The sequence below is a fragment of the Pollachius pollachius genome (genome assembly GCF_949987615.1).
Source record: "Pollachius pollachius genome assembly, chromosome: 3".
NCBI classification, from domain to species: Eukaryota; Metazoa; Chordata; class Actinopteri; order Gadiformes; family Gadidae; genus Pollachius; species Pollachius pollachius.
Window position 1 is genome coordinate 13,428,682 of NC_136936.1, and position 20,924 is coordinate 13,449,605.

Below are 20,924 nucleotides of genomic sequence, written 5' to 3' on the forward strand. Positions count from 1 at the left end.
ATCTCATTTGTTGTTAATGGATTTTACTTTTTAGCAAGCACAGGCATAAAAGGGAAGGAATGTCCTTTTTTTGTATGAAAAGTTTGCTCTAACTTAATTTTTTTGGGGTTGTTTACATGCGTTTTACTTGCTGGTCACAAACTACTGACTCTTCGCCTATGTTTGACTCTTTATCATTGTCTATTTCAGTATCGTCTATGTCATTATTGCTCTTGCATTTTAAGTCAGTCAAAATGTTTGAATTGGTTGCGGTGTAACATAGATCTTCTGTTCTTGGGAGCTACAGTATAACCTACATGTATACATTAAACACTGAGGTAAACAACTGCAAATGCACCTACCATCTCCCTTAGAGGCAACCTGTAAATACCTAACTCAAAACGAACAATCAGGAGGGATTCAAGGCAATGTTTTTTTCTGGGATAAAATAACATATAGCGCCATTACTGTATGTATGTTAACTGATTCAGTCTCCCTCGACGTCCTAGGAATTATTTCATTACTGCACTTTTTTATAACATAGCACAGGCTCGTATAGATTTTATCACATGTCAAAAAGTGAAAGCGCATCACAAAACAAATTCCTTTGTAGGACTTTGGAATTGATAACAAATACACAACAAGAGAGGCATTCTTAAATGCCGACCCAGTTCCCGTCAAGCCTCTGGGAGAATACTGGTGTACAGTGGGTCATCAACTGCAGAGTATAAATACTTTATGCAACCCAGTCTGTGTACGTAAGCTGTTGACTAGAATGGGGGCAGTAGGCCATGAAATAGAGATATACATTCCAGGAAAGAGTAGTATTAAATAAAACTGTGAGTATAACAGGCTGATATGATTACAACCCGGCCCAAAAGTCTTTTTTTCCAATTCAAACCACAATAACGAAAAAGCACAACAAAGAGGGAAACAATTGGATTTTCTGTACAGGTCAATTGATTTAAAGTATTATATTAGTTTGAGTCAGTTTTGTCCATTTTTGGGTGCAATAAGGTGAAATTATATCATAAAAAATAAAATGGGGCTACTGAGAGCAGCAGTCAGTTAAATGTTGGGTATTCAAAATCCAACACTGGTTATATATCCTATATTAGGGAGTTGTTCCACTTAAAAAATACATTGTACCAGTGCAGTACAAAGAAATGGTTATCTGAACATTGCCTGCCACTAGTATAGAGTAAAGCAGATATAGGTAGATACCACGCCAGAAAGAGAATCAACTTTATTTTACCCCAGAGCCTCTGCAGTGTAGTCTCGCTTGGGAACTAGCCCCAGAACAATTTTAAACCCAGATAACTCATGGTATGTTATGTAGAGGTAATAAATACTAACCTGCTGGGGTTTATCAAATAATGACAGACAAATGAACAAATGAATGAATGAATAGATAGATATCACATATATTTCATGACCATAATGAAGCGCTCTGCATGATATGGGTTTAGGAAGAGATAAGACATCGGACACCTTGACCGATTCTCCACCCCCATGTATACACTTAAATGCCAACTTGTCTCTTAACTATTTATTTAAAAATATCCATTTTAATATATTTATTTATCTATTTATTCCAAGCATGAATGTGCAATTGAATTATTATTAGTATTACATGCTATGCCCCGTCCTCCCCCATTCATAATTAATACGAGTGATTTAAAATGGCACACCCAACTAAAAACCAGGGTAGTAACAGAGGTTAGAATCACTGGCACGCTCCTTCTTCTAAGTGCTGTTGACAATACATATATTTTTGTTTATCTGCATTGTTTGGCAGGTCGTAGACAGCTGTTCACTTCAATAAATGATGTCATCTGAAATACCTGAAGGACAGTGGGCGATAAATGGGGAGAGGTTTGGCAGTTATTTAATAGCTCTAAATTATAATAGCCATATCACTCAAAATATAGTGTTGTAAAACAAGGAGGAAAGATCAGCTGATTTGTTAAATGATCTACTTTAAATGGTTAGTCACCCTTCCCTCAGGTCTTTAATTTCACAAGTTATCTATTCTGGCTCATTTCATGTGGTCTGGTACTAGCACAGAACCTGGGTTCCCTGATGTTGCGATGTGATAGGACAACTTTGGGGCGTATAACAGTCCAATAGGAAAACATGATGTAATGGGCCTAAGGAGACTATGGAGAACTAAAGAGCCACTGAAATAAAAATTTCGACCAATCCGCAGGCTCCACTTTCAGTGCACTAAACTACTACTGCAGCAGTGGCAGGGCTTACTGGGAGTTGAAGAGAACGGAAATCTACAGTTTGAGCGGTGCAGACTTTGAAACATTCAATGTAATTGACTGTTGTTGCCCTCTAAGGGCTTCTCTAGTGCACAGCACTCCTACCAGAGCTCATCCTACCTAATGTCATTGCCATCCTTGTTCCTTATGTAAATCACAGTTTTGCATGTAACTCTCAAGTTTCATTTGTCATAGCGACTGTCTTAGAAAAAAAAAACAAATACATGATGAAGATGAATAAAGAGATGCAAACTGGGAAACGAAACCTGGCATCCGCCATTGTCGTGTTGTGAATTGAAACCTGCATGTGGTCCGCTTACTTGGTTTGCACTATGAAATACTAGCAGGGGCTCCATGTTTCCATCCACAGTTTGATGGAAGACAGCAGGAAACCAACCTAAAATCAGCAGATCAATTATTTGCCTGCCTAATCTACAGCGACTGAATGTAAAATTGTTGTTTTGATTTTGAACTTCTTTCAAATCACCATGGTTGCCGCCGTGGTTTCAGCTGCAGATAACCTCACCTTTCCACCGCAGTATTCAATAGTCAATGACATATGGTGTGTTATGTTAGGTTATTGTTGCTCTTGTGAATTACACTGCATAAAATAGGTCACAAACTGCCAGTTTATTAAAAGACAACAAACAATATTGCCCTTCCCGCAAGAAAGGTATATGCTGTAATGAAGTGCAATTGGTTTTGAGCATATTAACAACTGAGCATATTAGGACTTGCACGTGTCTACATCACCTTTTAAAAGGGACATCAACATCCAACCAGTGTTAAATAAAATTTGACAAAACATATTTTACAATCATTCACAAAACATAATAAATAAACCAAATAAGTAGACCAATATGATAATGTGTACTTTGTAATCCATTTTCACATCCTATTCATTCGCTTTTGACCATTTGTATATCTTAAAAACCACATACACAAATTTGAACAAAGCCCCCTCACAAAAGAATATGTTAGGAGTGGGTTTAGTTTTACCCAAACAAGGAACTACTCAGTTGGGCAATAAAAGGTATATTGCAGGGTCGCAGAGGATCAGGTGATAGGCGACTGGGGCCCGACCCTTCCACATCCTCTGTGGTACCCCTCTGACCAGCTACTGATCAAAACCCCCTCTCACCTCCAGTCCTCACTGGACATCCACGGTCATACCGTAGTCGGGGCCGCTGGCAAATTGGATCTTTCCATCCGCTTCCTGCTCTTCAAACACCATGACCTGTGGAGAGAGCAGATCAACAAGAACAGCCATGTGTGGAGAGAGGGGAAAGGTCAGGGACTTGGAGTTAGCCAAGTCGGTGGAGCGCCTCTGGACTGTTTTCTTCCCAGAAAGGGCAGTGAAGTTCAATAACATCAAAACCATTGTTGAGGTTGGACAAGAAGCGCATAAAGTAGTATATTGAAAACCGTTGACCTATGATGGACTTTGTGCTGCATTTTAGTGGGGATGGGGAAGAAAAACTGTTGGATAAAAACAAACGATACCGTGAACTTCAAAAACATTTCCTGTATTCAAAACTGATGATTAGCTGTCAGCGTTGAATGTATCTACAAACAAACAGTCCATCCTTCCGTCCATGAATTTTGCTCAGCAAACCTGAATAGACATACCTGATTGGTTCCCTTGCGAAGCCAGGGCCCAGGGAGGTAGAGGGTTTGCTGTGGACCAATGGAGCAGTAGCGCCCGAGATTCTTCCCGTTGATAAATACAACACCTTTACTCCAGCCCTGCAAATCCAACACAGCCACCAGAGCATTACAACCTAGATATCTGACAATCTGTCAGTAACATTTCCATACTACTACTACTAGTGTAGTGTCACTACTACAGTTGCAGTAGTATAATGAAACTGAATGAAGACATCAATGCAGTCTTCATAAAAATAATCCTGTGTTTGACTTTTTAATGCATCGGGTGAGGAGGGGGATGGAGAAGTACACCTGGTGACTCACAGGAAGCTTGAGGAAGGTGTCCGTGGGAGTGCTGTCCATGTACAATTTGGCCTGCAGGAACGCTGGGAAGGCCGGCCGGTGACGCAGAGACTTCCAGTGGCCAGAACTCTGAAGCCTAACAGGTAAAATTTTAATATTTGATTCACTTTCTTTTTCAATCCAACCACAATCTTTAAATCTTGGGTGTGTTGTGATGAAATCGTGAACAATTAATATCCAATTCCCCTTGTTGTGTATCAGTCTGAAAGTTTAAACTGAACTATAGTGACAGTTTTATTGTGGAGGGACACAATTTCATTTAGAGGAATGAAATAATATGACCTACATATGGACAGCCATAATATATTCCAGTGTGCACACATGCATAAATTATCAGAAGGAATATTCAGATGGAACTTATTTGTTTATGATATTATCTGAATCTGATTTGCTCCAATACAATGGCATCCACGAATAATGTTGACATAATGAATAACTAGTATTCTTGTCCCCTTTAACCAGTCTAAGGGGCATGAAAAAGTGTGCGTCAAAAATGCATGTTTATGTAAAACTGACACAACCAAAATCACAACATGATTGAACATCAACAACTGTTGACGCTCAATTATGCAAAAGTATGTGTACTGAGTACTGTGTAAGTGTACTGAAAGAGAAAATGCAAAAAGCAAACAAACAAGAAGGTAGCTCCCAACAGATTCCCATTATCCAATAAAAAACGATGGTTCAAAATGCACCGTGCTGCCGTGTCGCCGTGACAGCGCATTAAATGCTTTGGTGGTATTTTTCACACGGTTCCACTATGTTCCCAGTACAATTTAATGCTCTGTGTGAAGTGTACTCTGTCCAAAGCAGAGAGCCAATCTGAGAGACAGGGCATGGCAGGGAGCGCAGGGAGTATGACAAACATGGAGGATAGAAATGGAAAATTTTAAAGTAAATGAAAGACACAAACCTGTTTACAAAATCTGCCTTCATATCGAGACTATAAATCATGAAGTCTCGGAGGGGCTTCTTATTCAACGTTATATCTCCAACAAGACCTGGAAGGCAAGTCAAAGTTGTTACTCAAGAGGTACTGTCAAATGTTTATTTTTCATGGTCTATTGTGAAATTAAACCATCCAGAAATGGCCCAAGCGACATGTCGGTAAAGCTATTGCTTGAGCCAACGATAGGGGAGTGTACCTTTGCGTTGCTCATCTAGCGTTATCCCATAATTCACTCTTCCACAGTTCTCAACAAGTAAACTCAGAGTTCTTTCTCCCTGTAAGTAGCACATGAATAAAAGATTAGACAAGGCGGAATGAGCGCTGCACACCTTTTTTTGTTCAAACTTGAAACACATATTGGTGTGAAAACTTTCTAGATTTTCATATAGATTCTAAATGGATTGATCCAGGATGGCAGGCATCCCAGCAGGCAGCATGGTGTTAAATATTAACAGCCTACGGTTTTCAAACCATACCCCCTCAACTACACACTCACACAGACATTCAATCTAAAACATCACACACCCACACACTGGGCCACTTGTGACAGCTGCCTGCTGCAGTGGTGCCCAGACAGGCGGTTCGTCAGATGCAGCTGTTTTGCTCAAAGGCAACTTTAAAGTGGAGGTGAACCCTGTTTCAGCTCGAATTCAAACACTCTGAGACTCCTTCCAATGTGTTTTGGGCTGAGAGTTCTAGGAGGATAGGGAACGTGTTATCCCCATGGTTACGCCCCACGCCAACTTTGTGATACTTTTTTTTAAGCTTGTGCCATCACTGCGTTGTGTAAGATAAAGCAACACATTTCAAAATCCATGTTGTTTCATAGCAAGAAGATGAGCATAGGCCACATTCAGAACAAAGCGTACCTTCTCTTCAAGAAGTGGCAGCTCCAGGGTTGCGTAATCCAAAACACCAACAAAGTGTTTGTTCAGAAAAACCTGGAGGAGTGAGAGCAACGTCCATGAGCAATCAACAGGAGGGCCACAGCCATGGTCTGCTCATTAAAGTACACAATCATGGATATGGGCACACAGGGAAATTGATAACAATCCAGGGTCTGTATATTTGGGGATTTTGCCAGGTAATCAAACCTTAATATCTTAATTGTGTTTAAAGAAGTCTTGTTTGCCAGCTTTTCCTGAAAATATGTATTTTTCAGGAAAAGCTGGTATGTAAATATGCAATGTATATATATATATAATATATATATAACATCGTTTTTTGAAACGGCTCCATTCTCACTTAAAAGAAAAAGGATGATCCTCTGAGAGATCACACAAGAAAAACAGCTACTGCTGTGCAATGAGTATTCCATCATTGATCGCTGTAGTGCCCGCGAGCACAGAGCGAGACATGTAGCGACACCAACTCGTTAGCTTCTTCTTGCTCACTACACTGATGGGTTCAGCGTCTGCCCATTAGAGTCTAGAGACGTGATACATTACAGAGTGCTTGCATCGTGTTTATAATAATGCTCACCAGCGCTCTGTCTCTGATGTTGTTCAAGGAGTGGAGGGTTCCCCCGCGGGTGATGGTGGTCTCGTACAGAGTGTAGCCGTACGACTGGCCGTTGTTGTTGTTCACCGGGAGATTCTCCATGTTCACTGGCGTGCTGGATCTGTAAGCCTAAATAAAATAAAATGAAATTAAAAAAACATTAGATATCTGCACCACCGATCGAAATACACCTTTCTCTCACTAAATAAGATAAGATTAGATGGAACTTTATTCATCCCCAACGGTCAAACAAGCAAAATCTAAAGAGACAAAACATCAACACTCTTTCAATTACACAATTGATAACCTCGATGTAAGTAAATGGATTTACTTCTAGGCAAATCAACATAGAACTATTTCCCTTAATCCCCCTTTTGGGTTGAAATCCTTTGAACGTCAGGAACAAGTGTTGTCTCCAGTTGGCATGGGGAGTGAACGGTGAATGTTGTGAGGGACATGTTAGCATTGCCTTGAATATAAGCAACCCTTAAAGGGGTATGGGGTGAGCAGCTGATTGATCTGTTGGCCATGAAGTCACGAATGAATGACCACCATCACATGTAAAATGGGTCCTTCTTTTCCAATCCTCCAGCGGATATTGGTATACAGTGCAGAGTGAACCTAAGCTTGTGTTTCTATGTAACTAATGCACCCAGCTGGTATATTGTCATGTTAAACAGTGTTTGGTTTATTGGGCTGGACAAAAGGCCGCAGCTGCTAGATAGCACGGAGGGAAAAACATTTTCATGACACTAATGAACAGGGCACCTTCCCAAGTCTGAGGCCAAACATGCTCCCTCGGCCGAAAGGTGTTGGTGTGTTATACATGCATTCACACCAGTTCATTAATTAGTTGTACTAAATGTTGCTCGATTGGTCTGAGTTTTGATTGATGTACCGTACACGTTTGATTACATTGTTTGTTGTTTTAGTGTCTTGCTAACGGGATGCGGTGAGAAAGGGTTGGCTTGGCCGCTGCGTAGCTCACCTTGCCAGTGAAGGGCAGGCTGTCCCACAGAGACAGATGCTGCATGAGGACAAGGGGCTGGTGGGCACTCCTTCTCTGAAGGAGGGGGACCTCAGGCAGAGGCTGTGCTGAAAGACAAAGAGGGAGGTTTGGTGCTGCTTAATGTCTCTCATTCAAACTCACCCTCATTCAATTAATCTCAATGGTTCAAGGAAAATATGTAATCATAAATATACACGCATTACCCTGATTAGATATGTAATCAACAAAGACGACCTAAACACGCCTGCCTTGTTCGGTTGATGTGTTTCTCTAGACATACAAGTTAGAGAGCTGCTATAGACCGGTTTCTAGGCAACGTCAGGAAGCGTGGACAACAGCTAGACCACCGTCCAGATGGCAATGGATTTTGCTGTGCCGTTAATCACACTAATAGCAAAAGCCATGGATAGTAAACATTTAACGTATAATGGGGTTCACTCCCCTAAATAAAAACAGAAGACCGTTATGGATCCAAGTCTTAACGGGCAGATTGGAGTTGTAATCTAAAGATTTGTATGCACATAGATTTTCTTTGTGCATACAAATCATACACACCAGGCTTTTCTATCCGATGTCAGTTGGGCCTACAGATATCTGTAACATATGTGTTTCTATAGCCCACAGTGTATGCTATAATAACATATATGGCTTGACATTTGGGGATAAGTTATTCCTGAAAAGGATTGGCTATAAAATAGCCTTAGGATCTGGTAATGCTTCCATTATTGAGGACTATTTTCCTTCTGTAACCCGTATAGAAGAGGGCTTCAGATGCAAGTTTCAATCCTTGCTACAGACCCATCCACTCAAATTAGGAATATTATAGTGCAAATTGTATAGATTCACCATCTATATAGCTAGCTGATTGATGCCTTAATACCATCTCCTCCTATTAGGCCTATAAAGTGCACTTATAGAGTTACCAATCTATATAACAGGAGGAGGTTGGATGTCTATATTCCATCGACTCCTATAAGGATTATTATAGTGCATTAATAGCTTTGGCATCTATATAACTAAAGGTTTGATGTCTATATGAAATTCCCTCCCTTTAGGATTATCAAAGTGCATTTATGGATTTTCCAATTTATATAACTAGGTTTGATCTCAGTATTTTTCCAAAATGATTGGCAAATCTTTAAAAAAGGTGACATATTATACCACCAGGTCTGGCCAAAACGGCTTGTAACGGCTAATCACACTCACACCTGGTGATTTAATATGTCAACTTTAAATTAATTACAAGCCTAATAAGGAGGGAAAGGATTTAACCAAAATATGTTGAAAAACATTAAGACTTCTGTGGAACCAAACAAATAATCAAGATGAAGTACTATATGAATATTGTTTTTTTTAAAGTTTCATATAATTACATTTTGGATGTCTCATGAATATCCAATGTAAAATGTAGCTTACTTTTTGAGATTTAATTTCTCCATTGATAGACAAAATGATAACTGGCAAACATGTCATGAGTAAATAATCCATGATCATTTTTATTGTACTCTCTCAAATGTAAATTGACAGGTTCAATAATCAACTAAACCACGAAAGCCAAATTCATGAATCATAATAGCCTTCAAACTCTATATAATATTAGTAGGGCAATTTATTTATGCAGTCAAATAATGTGAAATTTGGTGATATTAATTTCATTTCATTTGGCATGGCGACATACAACATTTTTGACAACAAGCAGTAATGTTTGTTAAGCAGCATTAAAGCATTAAGGTATTGTAGATATTAGGATGACAGTACAAACAAACCTTACCCCAAGTTACAATGATATGCAAAATAAATACCAATCAACGTGTTCACCTCTGGGGTTAGAGTTGTATCATTCCATCATCAAGCTTTTCAAGAGAAAACAATACAATGCAGTTTTTACATGGATCCCAATGCTGCACTCGCTCATGTGACCAAAGTAGTTTATGGTAACAAAACGGTTTGTTACCAGCTGGCTGCGCATTTAGAAATGTTGTTTGTTAACGAGAAACCCATCTACATGTACCCTAAGAAGATGCCCTGTCACTTTGACTTCAGAATACCGCAAACTGAACACTATTGTTTTGGAGTCCCCTTAAGGTGGTAACGCCTGAAACATCACATATTTGGCTAGGATACGGCAGACTCTCTTGTTTCTGATAGGTGAACCATCTTTCTTTTTCCTACCACTTCTACTGTGTGTGCAGTGGAAAACTACTTTGAGAATGCCTTTGTTTGAGAGGTATGATTACTTCTCATTGATTCCTGGCTTTTGCCTCTTCTTTTCTCTCATGTCACTAATGTTTTACTCCCACGATCAAACAATCTCATCCATCCTTTCCCTATAAGGGTTTTGCATGTCATTCCTGTCCATGGTGTGTTCCTGTCTTTGTTGTTAAAGCTGCAGTAGGTAAGATCAGAGAGTTTTAAAATGAAAGAGAGCAAAAAAGAGAAGAACAGAACAAGATTTTGAAACAACAATAACCCCCCAAAAAATACACTTTCCGCCACTTCCCTCCCTATGTCTCTCTTTCGAGAAATTATGCATTTAACACACCTGTGATTGACAGACAAGGTGAATGCCTTGACTTGTCAGCCAGGAGCCAGGAGCATCAAAGTTCTGAAAGGTCTCATACAGAGGCAGGCCTTGTCCACCAACAAGATCTTTACACAGCACATTTCCCTCACTATAGCCGGCGGATGGCTAGGCCATTTCAGACAAATTAAACGCAAATAATGGCTCTTAAATTTTACCTATGGCAGCTTAGTTTTGTGTATGTCGTTAAGAGCTCCTTGTGGAGATTATGTGGACCGGTAAAGCCTATGAGATTCTAACTGTTAACATGCTGTTTGAAGGCTATATTAACATATGTGAGTTTCGTGACTATTTTGGTGGATTGGATCTGTTGAAATGATAGTGGAATACAGAGCATTGGATGCATGTCTTGGTTGTCGGGTAACACGATTTTCCCCTCATCCTAATCGTAAATATTATATCCGTTGTCTTCCATAATGCAATTGCTTTAGATTCTGTGCACTAAATCTCATTTGCGGTTTGTTTATTTTGACGTCGTTGTGCGATCCTCATTCAAACCTGACCACTACTGGGTTGACAAGACTTAATAATAGCATAATGGAACCCTTATCTTGACAAGGAAGATGAGTGAAAGTAAACTGCATACATGTCTGCAACATAGAATAGTGGCCATACTTTAATTTTGAAAAAACCCTTGAGATGAATACAAATCCACATAGGCTGGAGACGGCCCAATGTAACAATGCAATTCCTTGAGCCCTGTTGTCAAGCAAAGGCACCAGGGTTGGAAACTCACCCACTGGATCGAAATCCTCATAGAATAAAAAGGGAGAGAAAAATACTGGAAGAACACAGAGTGGGGGGGAGTGAGGCGCACGATGTGAAGTGCATGAATGTAGAGTCAAAGTAAGATATTAAGATGATCTGGTTAAAGAATTAGGTCACGGCTATGCGCTGACCCAGGAAAAGGCAATCCAGTTTCCATCATCATATTCAGACGGCTGCTCATTGTTCAACATACTGAAAAGAAAACAACAACGTATTGCGAGAGATCCTCCACAGGCGGGGGTCGGCTATTGTTAGAGAGGAGGTAAATTAATGAGCTCATTGGAAACATCCCCACTCTCTTTACAAGTATACAATCACTGACAGCCAAAGGCTGAGGAAACACACACATGATTCCTCACCACCAAAATGCCCCCAAGAAATACATATTATCTATGCAATGCATGCAATACAGTGTATGCATTGTGTGGATGTTATTTCTACCTTTTATTTCTTTATTTATTTTGGTTTATTTCAGGAACAGTCAGACTAATCTGGGGTTTGGACTTTCATCCGTGGCTTGAGAGATCATCGTACGTGACCAAGCACAGCAAATGCTTCCCTGAAATCTCAGAAACACCCATCACGGACAACCTGAGCAGAACTGGGCGCATTTTGTGTGGCATTGACAGAGAAAAAAAAGCCACACAAAACCACACACATGCACGCACCAAGGCACTCAGACACACTTTTCCAACTTGAGAGAAAGTGGCAAAAGCTAGGGACACTGTCACACTCAGACAAACAAGGCACACTGGACAGCGGCTAGGCCCATCATAGCCCCCCCCGCCCCCCCCCTCCAACTAAACGCCTGCAGCCCCAGTATGGAGGGAAAGAAGAACAGGAGGATTGCAAAAAGGCAAAGGACAATAACAAAAAAAATTATAATAATCATTATAACAAAGACGACGACAGAGAGATGCAGAAAGGGAAAAAGGAAAAGGTGTCCCACAGGGCCCTCCCCCCACCGGGGACAGCACTCACTGTGGTAAGGGCTGAAGAGCTTCCTCAGAAGGTGGTACTTGGTGGTGTAATCCCCAGCCTCGGATAATGGAGCGTCGTAATCTGAAAGATAATGGGCCGCTATCAGAACAGCCAGCACAGGGGAGCCAGGGAGGTAGAGCCACCCCCCCCCCCCCCCCTCCTCAACACCATCCCTCCTCCCCTCCAATTTGCAGAGGATTATGTTTGCAATGCTGTCTCCCTATCAATGCATCTTTAGACGGCGCTATAATAGATGAGGGACGTTTTGGGTTATTTTTTATGGTTGGGGAGGGGAAGAAAAAAAAGGTACGATCCCAGTGAGGAGTAAACGGAGGAATAAGGAGCACTGAAGGTCAAATGTGGCTGCCGCTGCTATTCACTGTCCACTTTCTCCCTGTACACCAAAAAGATTGATGTTAATCACCCTCGAGAAGTATATAGAGGTAATTGAAGCATTTTACATTTACATTTGCAATGCACTTGATAACGTTATTGATTCATTATTATAGTACAGTAATTATTTAATTGCAATGCAGTTTAAGGTCAGGTGATGAACTAGCACCATCTATTTGCGAAAGGTTTACGCTGTAAACACAACAACCACAACTGGAATGAAGACATGGATGGAAGTAGCACAACAGCTATAACAATAGTTTACCACAAAAACACACACACCCATGCATAAACCTTTATTAAAAACAAAACACAACTTTATTAAGAAGTAAGATTGTGATCAATTATTTACACTATACCGTTCAAAAGTTTGGGGTCACTGTTTTTTCAATGAAGATGACATTAAATGAATCAGAAATACAGTCTAGACATTATTAATGTGGTAAATGACTCTTCTAGATGGAAACGGCAGATTTTTTATGGGATACACATAGGTGTAGAGAGGCCCATTTCCAGCAACCATTACTCCTGTGTTCAAATGGTACATTGTTTAGCTAATCATGTTAAAAGGGTAATTTATGATTAGAAAACCCTAGTGCAATTATGTTAGCTGGGTGACCCTAAACGTTGGAACAGTAGTGTACATATAATCCTGCTAAATGCAATCAAATTATTCCTCCAGCCCTACCTGACATAGTAGAGAAGTGACACTTTTCAGTCACCAAGCATGTAAGAACACATTCTTTAAGAATTGTGAGACATTAAAACCATCCCTACCATAACTTGTCACCATGGGTTTAGGTGCTGGTAATCCAACAGCAGCAGCCCCATTCATGAAGCCAAAGTTCGTCCCTCCATGGAACATGTAGAGGTTGATTGACATTTCCTGTTGCATGATTCCATTTACCACAGCCACCATGTCTGTTAAGAAAATACAGGAAAAATATACATGTAACTCTACATTACAGGTCATTAAAAGCGCAAACCTCTGCCAGACCAGCACAGGTTCGATTCACGACTTGCCAAACTCATCCATGTGTGTAATGATGCACTGTAAACACACTGTATATGCTAATATATTGCTGCTATGGCATGTTGAACCAGATCACGAGTCAACTGTTCAAACGTGTGTAAATTATTTATATTCCACATTATTTTATTTTAGATTATAATCTATAGTATTGTGCTGACCCTAACCCTTTGAAGCAATGAAACCGGGTTTTCAGAGTGGGCCGAGCTGCGTATCATGCATATACTCCCCTACTTCTAGAAGTCATTACGGCAGGTAAGGATGATTATGCGCCAGGGGACTGTGCTGCCGGTGATGTGTTTCACCATGTTTAATTTATCAGCGCCGTGTGCAGGACAATCAGCTGGGAACCTGCCTGCTGCTGCCGCAGTAATATACGGGAACGGGTGTAGGTGGAGGAGAATATCGGCACAAATAGATGGCAATAAATTATTCTAACATCATCTTCTACTTTCTTGCCGTGTTCACGTGGATTTCGGTAGAGCGTAGGCAGGAAAAAAAAAAAGAGAACTCAAATGGAAGCTAAGAAAGTCGAGTAGAGCTATATTTCAAGATGTTTTTTGTGTTCCACCACTACGGAATATACAGCAGGATGTAGCACACCATTACAGAGAGAACTAATTAATAAACAAATAATGCAAAAAAAATAATAATAATGAATATATCCTTTTTTCTTTTTAGAATTGATGTTGGCCACCCCAAATGCCATTCCATTTATTTAGAAACATAAATCATAGAAACACAAACCCAGCCTGCTGCGGCACCCCCTCCTCAATTGTCCCATTCTCATCATCGCATCAGGACCAAAATACTGACAGCAAAATAGTGTTCTGCTATAGTAAGTAACATGATGGCACGGCAACAAAGAATTAAATGCTTGATGAAACCCAACTAGGAGAAAGCAGACACGGGATATGCCAAGCCGTAAACTAAAGCCGCACTGATTGGGGATTCATGCAGTGGTGTGAAGGAAGCCATCGGCCTGAGAGAGAGAGAGAGAGAGACAGAGAGACAGAGAGACAGAGAGAGAGAGAGAGAGAGAGAGAGAGAGAGAGAGAGAGAGAGAGAGAGAGAGAGAGCTGCAATCATCCATGGTTTTCTCCAGCAGAGTTTTACTCATGCAAGACACCGCCTTAAGTCTTAACCCTTAGCGGGTCTGCTCTAATTGCTCTCGGGTAGTGCTGGGCATGTCTTTCACAGCAGAAGCGTGCCGTGTCAACTTACAACTTTACTTGTCTCATGTGACAGAAGCAACAGAAGCCAGTCGCTGTGCTATCCATCACCCCCTAAAGAGAAAACATTTTGCCCTCAGTCCTTCGGCTGACGGCCTGTCGGGCACCCATCACAAGGACTGTCTGTCTGTGGGATTCTCTCTCCTGCTCTCTCTCTCTCTGTCATTGCTCCCAGATAACCTTTGTATTTTAGAGCAGCGTGTCTTACCCTCAGCAGGGAACAGATGGTGAAGGCCACCCCAAAGGTCAAACCAGCCAGACCAGAACTCCATCACCATCTTTGGCTTCTGAGGCTGACCACAATGTAATAATCACCCATGGTTAATAGTAGCACAATTAAAAAGGTGGGAGGTTTCCATTGGAAACATAAAATGTGCAGTTTATTATAGAATTAAACATTGTATAGTTATAAGTGATGGTTGAGTTGATTTAAAAAATAAACAACAACAACTTGACTTTAGGTTGAGGAGGATACGCACTGAGCTCATGTTCCTAGATATTTGGATTGTGTGAAAACTGCATGTCCATGACCCTTTTCTAGGTAGTGGTACACTGTGGCGTTGTGAGTGCAATCAGTCTGCTTCAAGTGGTTGTAACCTCTGTTAAACCCCTACCCTACTGACACCGCCTCCAAGCTGAATCACACAACTTGTATTACGCTGTATGAGGCCTGCATGCGTGTGGCAATGATCTAAAGAGCTCCCTTTTGAATGAGATGCTTGGTGTTGCAAGATAGGGACTTAGGGACACTCATTTGAAGCATTTCATTAATGTTATTTGATTCGATCTGATGCAGAAGAACAACACAGAAAGACTAAGGGGCTCTGAAGTTCTCCAAAACAATTTTGCTCTCACAAGCACTTTCTTAGGAAACACCACCAACAATAATCTGCACATAAGCCAGTCATAAAAACCGTGATCCAAAAGTAAAGACTCACTTGTATTTCTTCCAGGTAATTAATAACAGCCGGGTTCAGCTTCTGCAAATTGATGGTTTCCAGTGCTGGGGGGAGAATAAACATAGCACAAGGAAATACACTGTGAAGTTAGTTGTTTTCTTCCAGACAACAGTAACTTGTTATAAATTATTTAGATAGCTGAGAATACTGTTTTAATAATTTGTGTAATACACGTTTATGTACCTCCTGGAACATTTACTTTTGGTGAAATATCTTGACCATCTGTGGATCTCTCTTTTTGAATATTTGAAACAACACTTCTCCTACACAGTATCTTGTGGGACCATTATAAAAAAATCATAATGAGAGATATTCAGATCAGATTGGATTCCTTGGTAGAATCAGGTCATTGCATGCGCCCAATGAACATGGCCTAAATACAGCCAACACGATAAAAACAAATGATGTCTTATGTAACTGCCAATTGCTTGGCTGTCTATTTAAAATGACTGAGAAGTTAGGAGTTCTGCAGTGATAACTGACAATATGGTAGCAGCTGGCACCTAAGGCTGCTGCAGTCTGTTAAAACAGTTTTACTTATATTTGGGGCACTCCCGTTTATTTTTGTACTATTCAGCCACTACCTCCTGTAAGGTACCTCCTGCCATTGCAGGAGGTACCTTAATTGGACTGTAATGGCATTAGCAATCATACAGTAAATAAACAATTCAAGGTTTCGCTTACATAGATATATATTAGATATAAATAAAGATCTCAAGGGGTCCCAAACTAGGATAAAAAAATCGTCTAAATTGTTAAAAAAAAAAAAGGAATGTTGCCTAATATTGTCTAATACTCAGGAGCTGAAAGGTATGAACAACATCTGCATTGTTTTTACCTTTTAGTACGCTCAGTTGAATTGTTCTGCGGAGCATCCCATTTAGTTTTCATCAGGGGTTGCTCTGAAGGGCAGCTGCCAGACATTGCCTCACATGATCCCCTGTTAATTTGTCTTAGTGTGCTATGCACCGACTTTGTGTGTGCGTGTGTGCGTAAGTGCGTACATATGTGCAAGTGCATGTGTGGGTCTGCGTGTCTGAATGACAATACCTCCATTCACTCCCCCAAGAGTCCACCCATTCTGGTTGTCCGAGGTCAGCAGCAGCTCAGTGATGCCTCTGCACAATAAGGCCTGTAAAGAACAGAGATTTTCAATATCAGCTCCTGCTCTTCTGAAATACTAATGTTGTTGTCTGTTTTGAATACGTGGAAGGAGACTAGGGGATAAGCGGAAGAAGAAGGATGAAAGCATGGAAATGTAATTGGTGATTATTGATAAGGGACTGCTTTGTGTGCGCTTATCATGGCGTGGGACGTAAGGCCCACGTGATGATAAGCGCACGCAATTGACTTATTGGTGTAAAATGAATATTTCTTACCTCCTTGATGAATGACATATATTCTGTATCTTTTGCATAGGAACCATATTCATTCTCCACTTGAACTGCAATGATGGGGCCCCCATTTGAGTGCTGTGTGCGAGTTAGGCCAAGACAAATTAGGTTTCACCCTATGATGATTTGTTTAAATAATTTATTGTTGAATTATTTCCCAGCTAGATTTTAATTAAACATGTAAGAGAGGATTATAACCTCATGGTAAAGGCATCTTAGTTGGAGTGGTGTAAATCCTCAAAAACACATGTGACACCATGCACTGTATTACAAAGACTGCAGGTTCAGGTCTAACAACTGTAGACTTAAATGTAATATGTAGCATTATTCAACAGCTAATCATACTCCAATTTCCATATAAGTGGACATATAAGAGATTCATTAAGAAAACAATAAACTCTACATGCACTATATGTTATCATATTGAACAACACTTTTAAATTCCATTTTTTATATAATCAGCATGTGGTGTCTGTACCTAGATGAAAGGGTCCATCTCCTCGAGTGATATGATTGTGTGAAGCATCAATTAAATTTGAAATGTAGACCACACCGTGCAAAGATGGTTTAAACCAACCTACCGTATACGGAACCACCTTCTTCATAAGCTGGTGGAAGAATGAGTCAACAGCCTCTGTGAATCCCAGGTATGTTGTCCTTAACTTCATGTTTTTATCACGTAGCAACCAACTGAAAAACACATCATAGGAATAGTTGTACATTCAATCGTATCCGGGAATGGGTTGGGTCACTTAATCACAGATTATGTGACCCAACCTGTCTATTGTAGGTGCAGAGCTGCCTCTTAAAGCTGAAAGCAAGGCCAACAGTTGATGTCAAGCACTGCACAGCCACACGCCCAGGCAAAACAACTGTAAAATATCACAACATAAAAAATTCACTCCCACATGTTAGCAATGTTTTGGTCTATTTCTTGAATGAGTTGCACTGTGCAGTTGTTATTTTATGGTGTGGCAAATAAAAAAATCAAATCGCAAGTTTCTATCAGCTGCAAGTTCACCACTAACTAACTAACTAACTGTAAAGGTATTTCATAACATTGCATCACAATCACTATGCAACTTTTGTTTGCAGTTAATATAAGCCTCAAAAACAACATTTGCCACACGGCTGGCACTTCCGTTTGGACTAGTTATTTCTTGGTAAAAATAAGGAAAATGCAATGTTATATGTACCTGGGTAGCCCACCAAGTTCCCACTCAGCACATATGTAAGGTCCAGGACGGAGGATGACCCTGAGTCCTAGTTCTGCTGCAAGGCTCAGGTACCCTCTAAGAAATAGAAACACAACATTGTGGGTACTCAATAACTATGCCATCCATTTTATAAGAAATACAAATATATATAGCAAAACATGCATTTCATGCAACCCTTGCTTTAATAGCACCTGGTCCAAATGTCTTTATATGAATAAATGATAACACTATGTGTGCATAGGAAATTCATTTCTGAAATTTGGATGAAACATTTCCTTAAAAATTATAAATTAGCTCAATACCTAATGACAATAAAAGCAAATTATGTGAAAACATAGCACCTTTGATAACACAACGCTGCCCTCTTTTGGAATTCAGTGGTTCAACGTGAAACTACTAGAGTGTAAACAATGACAGTTGTTGACAATTCCTTCCTTACTCCAAATCCAAATTGTCCTGGAAGTCGAACACTCCTCTCTCCGGTTCATGCAAGTTCCATGGGACATATCTAACAGGAATACAAAAGCTTCAATATGCATGTGCAAAAATGTGACTTCTATGCCATTGTGATTGTCTCTTTATAACATAGCCTCCACTGTAAACCGCTTCTGGATGAATAATCGATTTGATATTCCTGCAACACGTTTTGAAGTGAATCTATGGGATCTGTGTTTGAACTGACACTTTGTACGGCTCATCAATCCATTTGGATGACTCAATGGTCTAGAGGTCATGATGAAGTGTGTCTTACGTTGTGAGAGTGTTGAGACCACAGGCCTTCATCTTCAACAGCCGGTCTTCCCAGTGGGCTTTGGGGACACGGAAGTAATGGATGGAGCCTCCCAGGATGCGAAAAGGCTTTCCCTCCAGGGTGAACTGGGAGGAGTTGGCAACCAGTCCCTGTCCAACATGGGTCCTTTTTTGCTCTACAGGCACCCGCCTGAAAGACAAAATATGATGTGTGTGAGGTTAAACAAAGCGTTGTCATAGAAATGTATGCATGTATAAAATGGTTGTAAATTGCAGACTAATAGTTAATACTATAAATTACATGTTCATCAGTTTATTCATCAATACCTGTCATATCTGTGTCTTCACCAATACCTGTGGTGTCAGTAGCTTCACCAATGCCTGTCATATCTGTGTCTTCACTCTTTAACAATACCTGTGGTAGCAGGCTTCACAAAAACCTGTCATATCTGTGTCTTCACCAATACCTGTGGTGTCAGCGGCTTCACCAATACCTGTCATATCTGTGTTTTTACCAATACCTGTTGTGTCAGTGGCTTCACCAATACATGTCATATCTATGTCTTTAACAATACCTGTGGTGTACGTGGCTTCATCAATACCTGTCATGACTGTCTCTTCACCGTTATCGGTGTCTTCACCGAAACTGGTGAGACCTGTGATTCCGGTGATATCCGTGTTTTTATAGGGTGCAGTAAGAGAGTGTCCGACTAGCACGCAGGATAGAATACATGTTCGTGTACAATGTCTATTATAGGTCAAACAGGTCGGGTTAAAGATCAGAGCCTTAAGAGATAACAGTCGCACCCAAAAGAAACATCCTTTAATCTTTAGCCAAGTTCAAATCGTATGCAATGCTTTGTTTTGAAACCGCAGGAAACATATGTGCACATTTTTCTGTCGAAGTTATTTTGGATAAAACTTAAAATTAACTTAAGTAGTTCAGTTATGGGCTTACCGTGTCCATTGGTACGCAACGATTCCAGCGAGAAGGAAAAGTAGCAGAACATTTCTTCGAATTGACGTCAAGCGAACAAACATTGAGCACTACTACTGCCTTTTCAAGACGAGGACCGTGTTGCTGCTGCACGCGCTGTGCTGCGTTGTGTTGAAGACGCCTCGCGCGGCTGACTGTTTCCGCGAGATGGGAACAAGTTTTGTTTTTACGCAAAACGCTATTTTAATTTCGTTCAATGCACATTCGACAAGGCCGTTCCCTTTCAATGGATATCAGTGCAAACCGTCTTTTTAAATGACGAAATTAATTTGGCATACCGAAATTAAGTTATGAGTTATGAGTTGAAGTTGACTTGATGATTCCACCAAACATATGACATACGTCATCATCACCTACACGCGTTCTTTCAATATCGATAAAACCGATAACATTACTATAACAAAGACTGGGCTTGCGTAGGAAAAGCACCATATCATGCAATACTTGGCACTTGATCGTTACAAAAATATGGTCACAAATCATTAGCCTATACTTGCAGGCACGTGTTTTGTTTCATTGAGGTTGTTGATGCGATTTGTATTTGATCGTTTTCAAGTATCGTGTGACAAAATATAAAAACAAAATAATATATACAATATCTAAATATAAATCCAAATATACATGGAAAGTGTTGTGTTTATGTTTAATACACACCTATATACACAGAAGCTAACTGCAAACTGCATAAAATGTAGTATCTCTTGCTTCCCTTATTTTTCTCTTTACTTTTATTTAAAGAGAGCATGGGCATGTCACGTTGAACACAATTAGGCTTTTGTTCTCAAGCAACAATAGATCCTAATGTCCACAGTATTCTAGGCCTCTCACCATCGTTATCCATTCAAATGCTCCGCAGGAAGCTCAGCCTTGAGGTACAGTAATGCCTTTTCCTCTTCAAAACATTAAAT

At 40.3% G+C, this 20,924-nt stretch overlaps 1 protein-coding gene across 1 annotated transcript; it reads right to left on the reverse strand.

The window, feature by feature from the left end:
• Positions 1 to 2,868: 2,868 nt before the first annotated feature.
• LOC307072507 (beta-galactosidase-1-like protein 2) lies at positions 2,869 to 20,172 on the reverse strand. Its single transcript, XM_079731819.1, has 19 exons — positions 19,978 to 20,172; positions 19,021 to 19,209; positions 18,709 to 18,777; positions 18,249 to 18,344; positions 17,634 to 17,742; positions 17,038 to 17,130; positions 16,709 to 16,790; positions 15,638 to 15,702; positions 14,908 to 14,992; positions 13,215 to 13,358; positions 12,045 to 12,125; positions 7,694 to 7,800; positions 6,688 to 6,834; positions 6,075 to 6,146; positions 5,402 to 5,480; positions 5,170 to 5,257; positions 4,218 to 4,332; positions 3,876 to 3,992; positions 2,869 to 3,483 (listed from the first exon to the last, which is right to left on the reverse strand). The coding sequence occupies exons 1-19, from the start codon at positions 20,058 to 20,060 to the stop codon at positions 3,397 to 3,399; spliced, it is 1,908 nt and encodes a 635-aa protein (XP_079587945.1). The 5' UTR covers positions 20,061 to 20,172; the 3' UTR covers positions 2,869 to 3,396.
• Between the last annotated feature and the right edge of the window lie 752 nt (positions 20,173 to 20,924).

Bases quoted from the DNA above. Each gene is read 5' to 3' on its own strand.
- LOC307072507 (XM_079731819.1), bottom strand. From the start codon at position 20,060: ATGTTTGTTCGCTTGACGTCAATTCGAAGAAATGTTCTGCTACTTTTC. The intron at 18,778-19,020 runs GTAAGACACACT...TATTCCTGTTAG, and splicing joins GGTCTCAACACTCTCACAAC to ATATGTCCCATGGAACTTGC. The intron at 18,345-18,708 runs GTAAGGAAGGAA...TCTATTTCTTAG, and splicing joins CAGGACAATTTGGATTTGGA to AGGGTACCTGAGCCTTGCAG.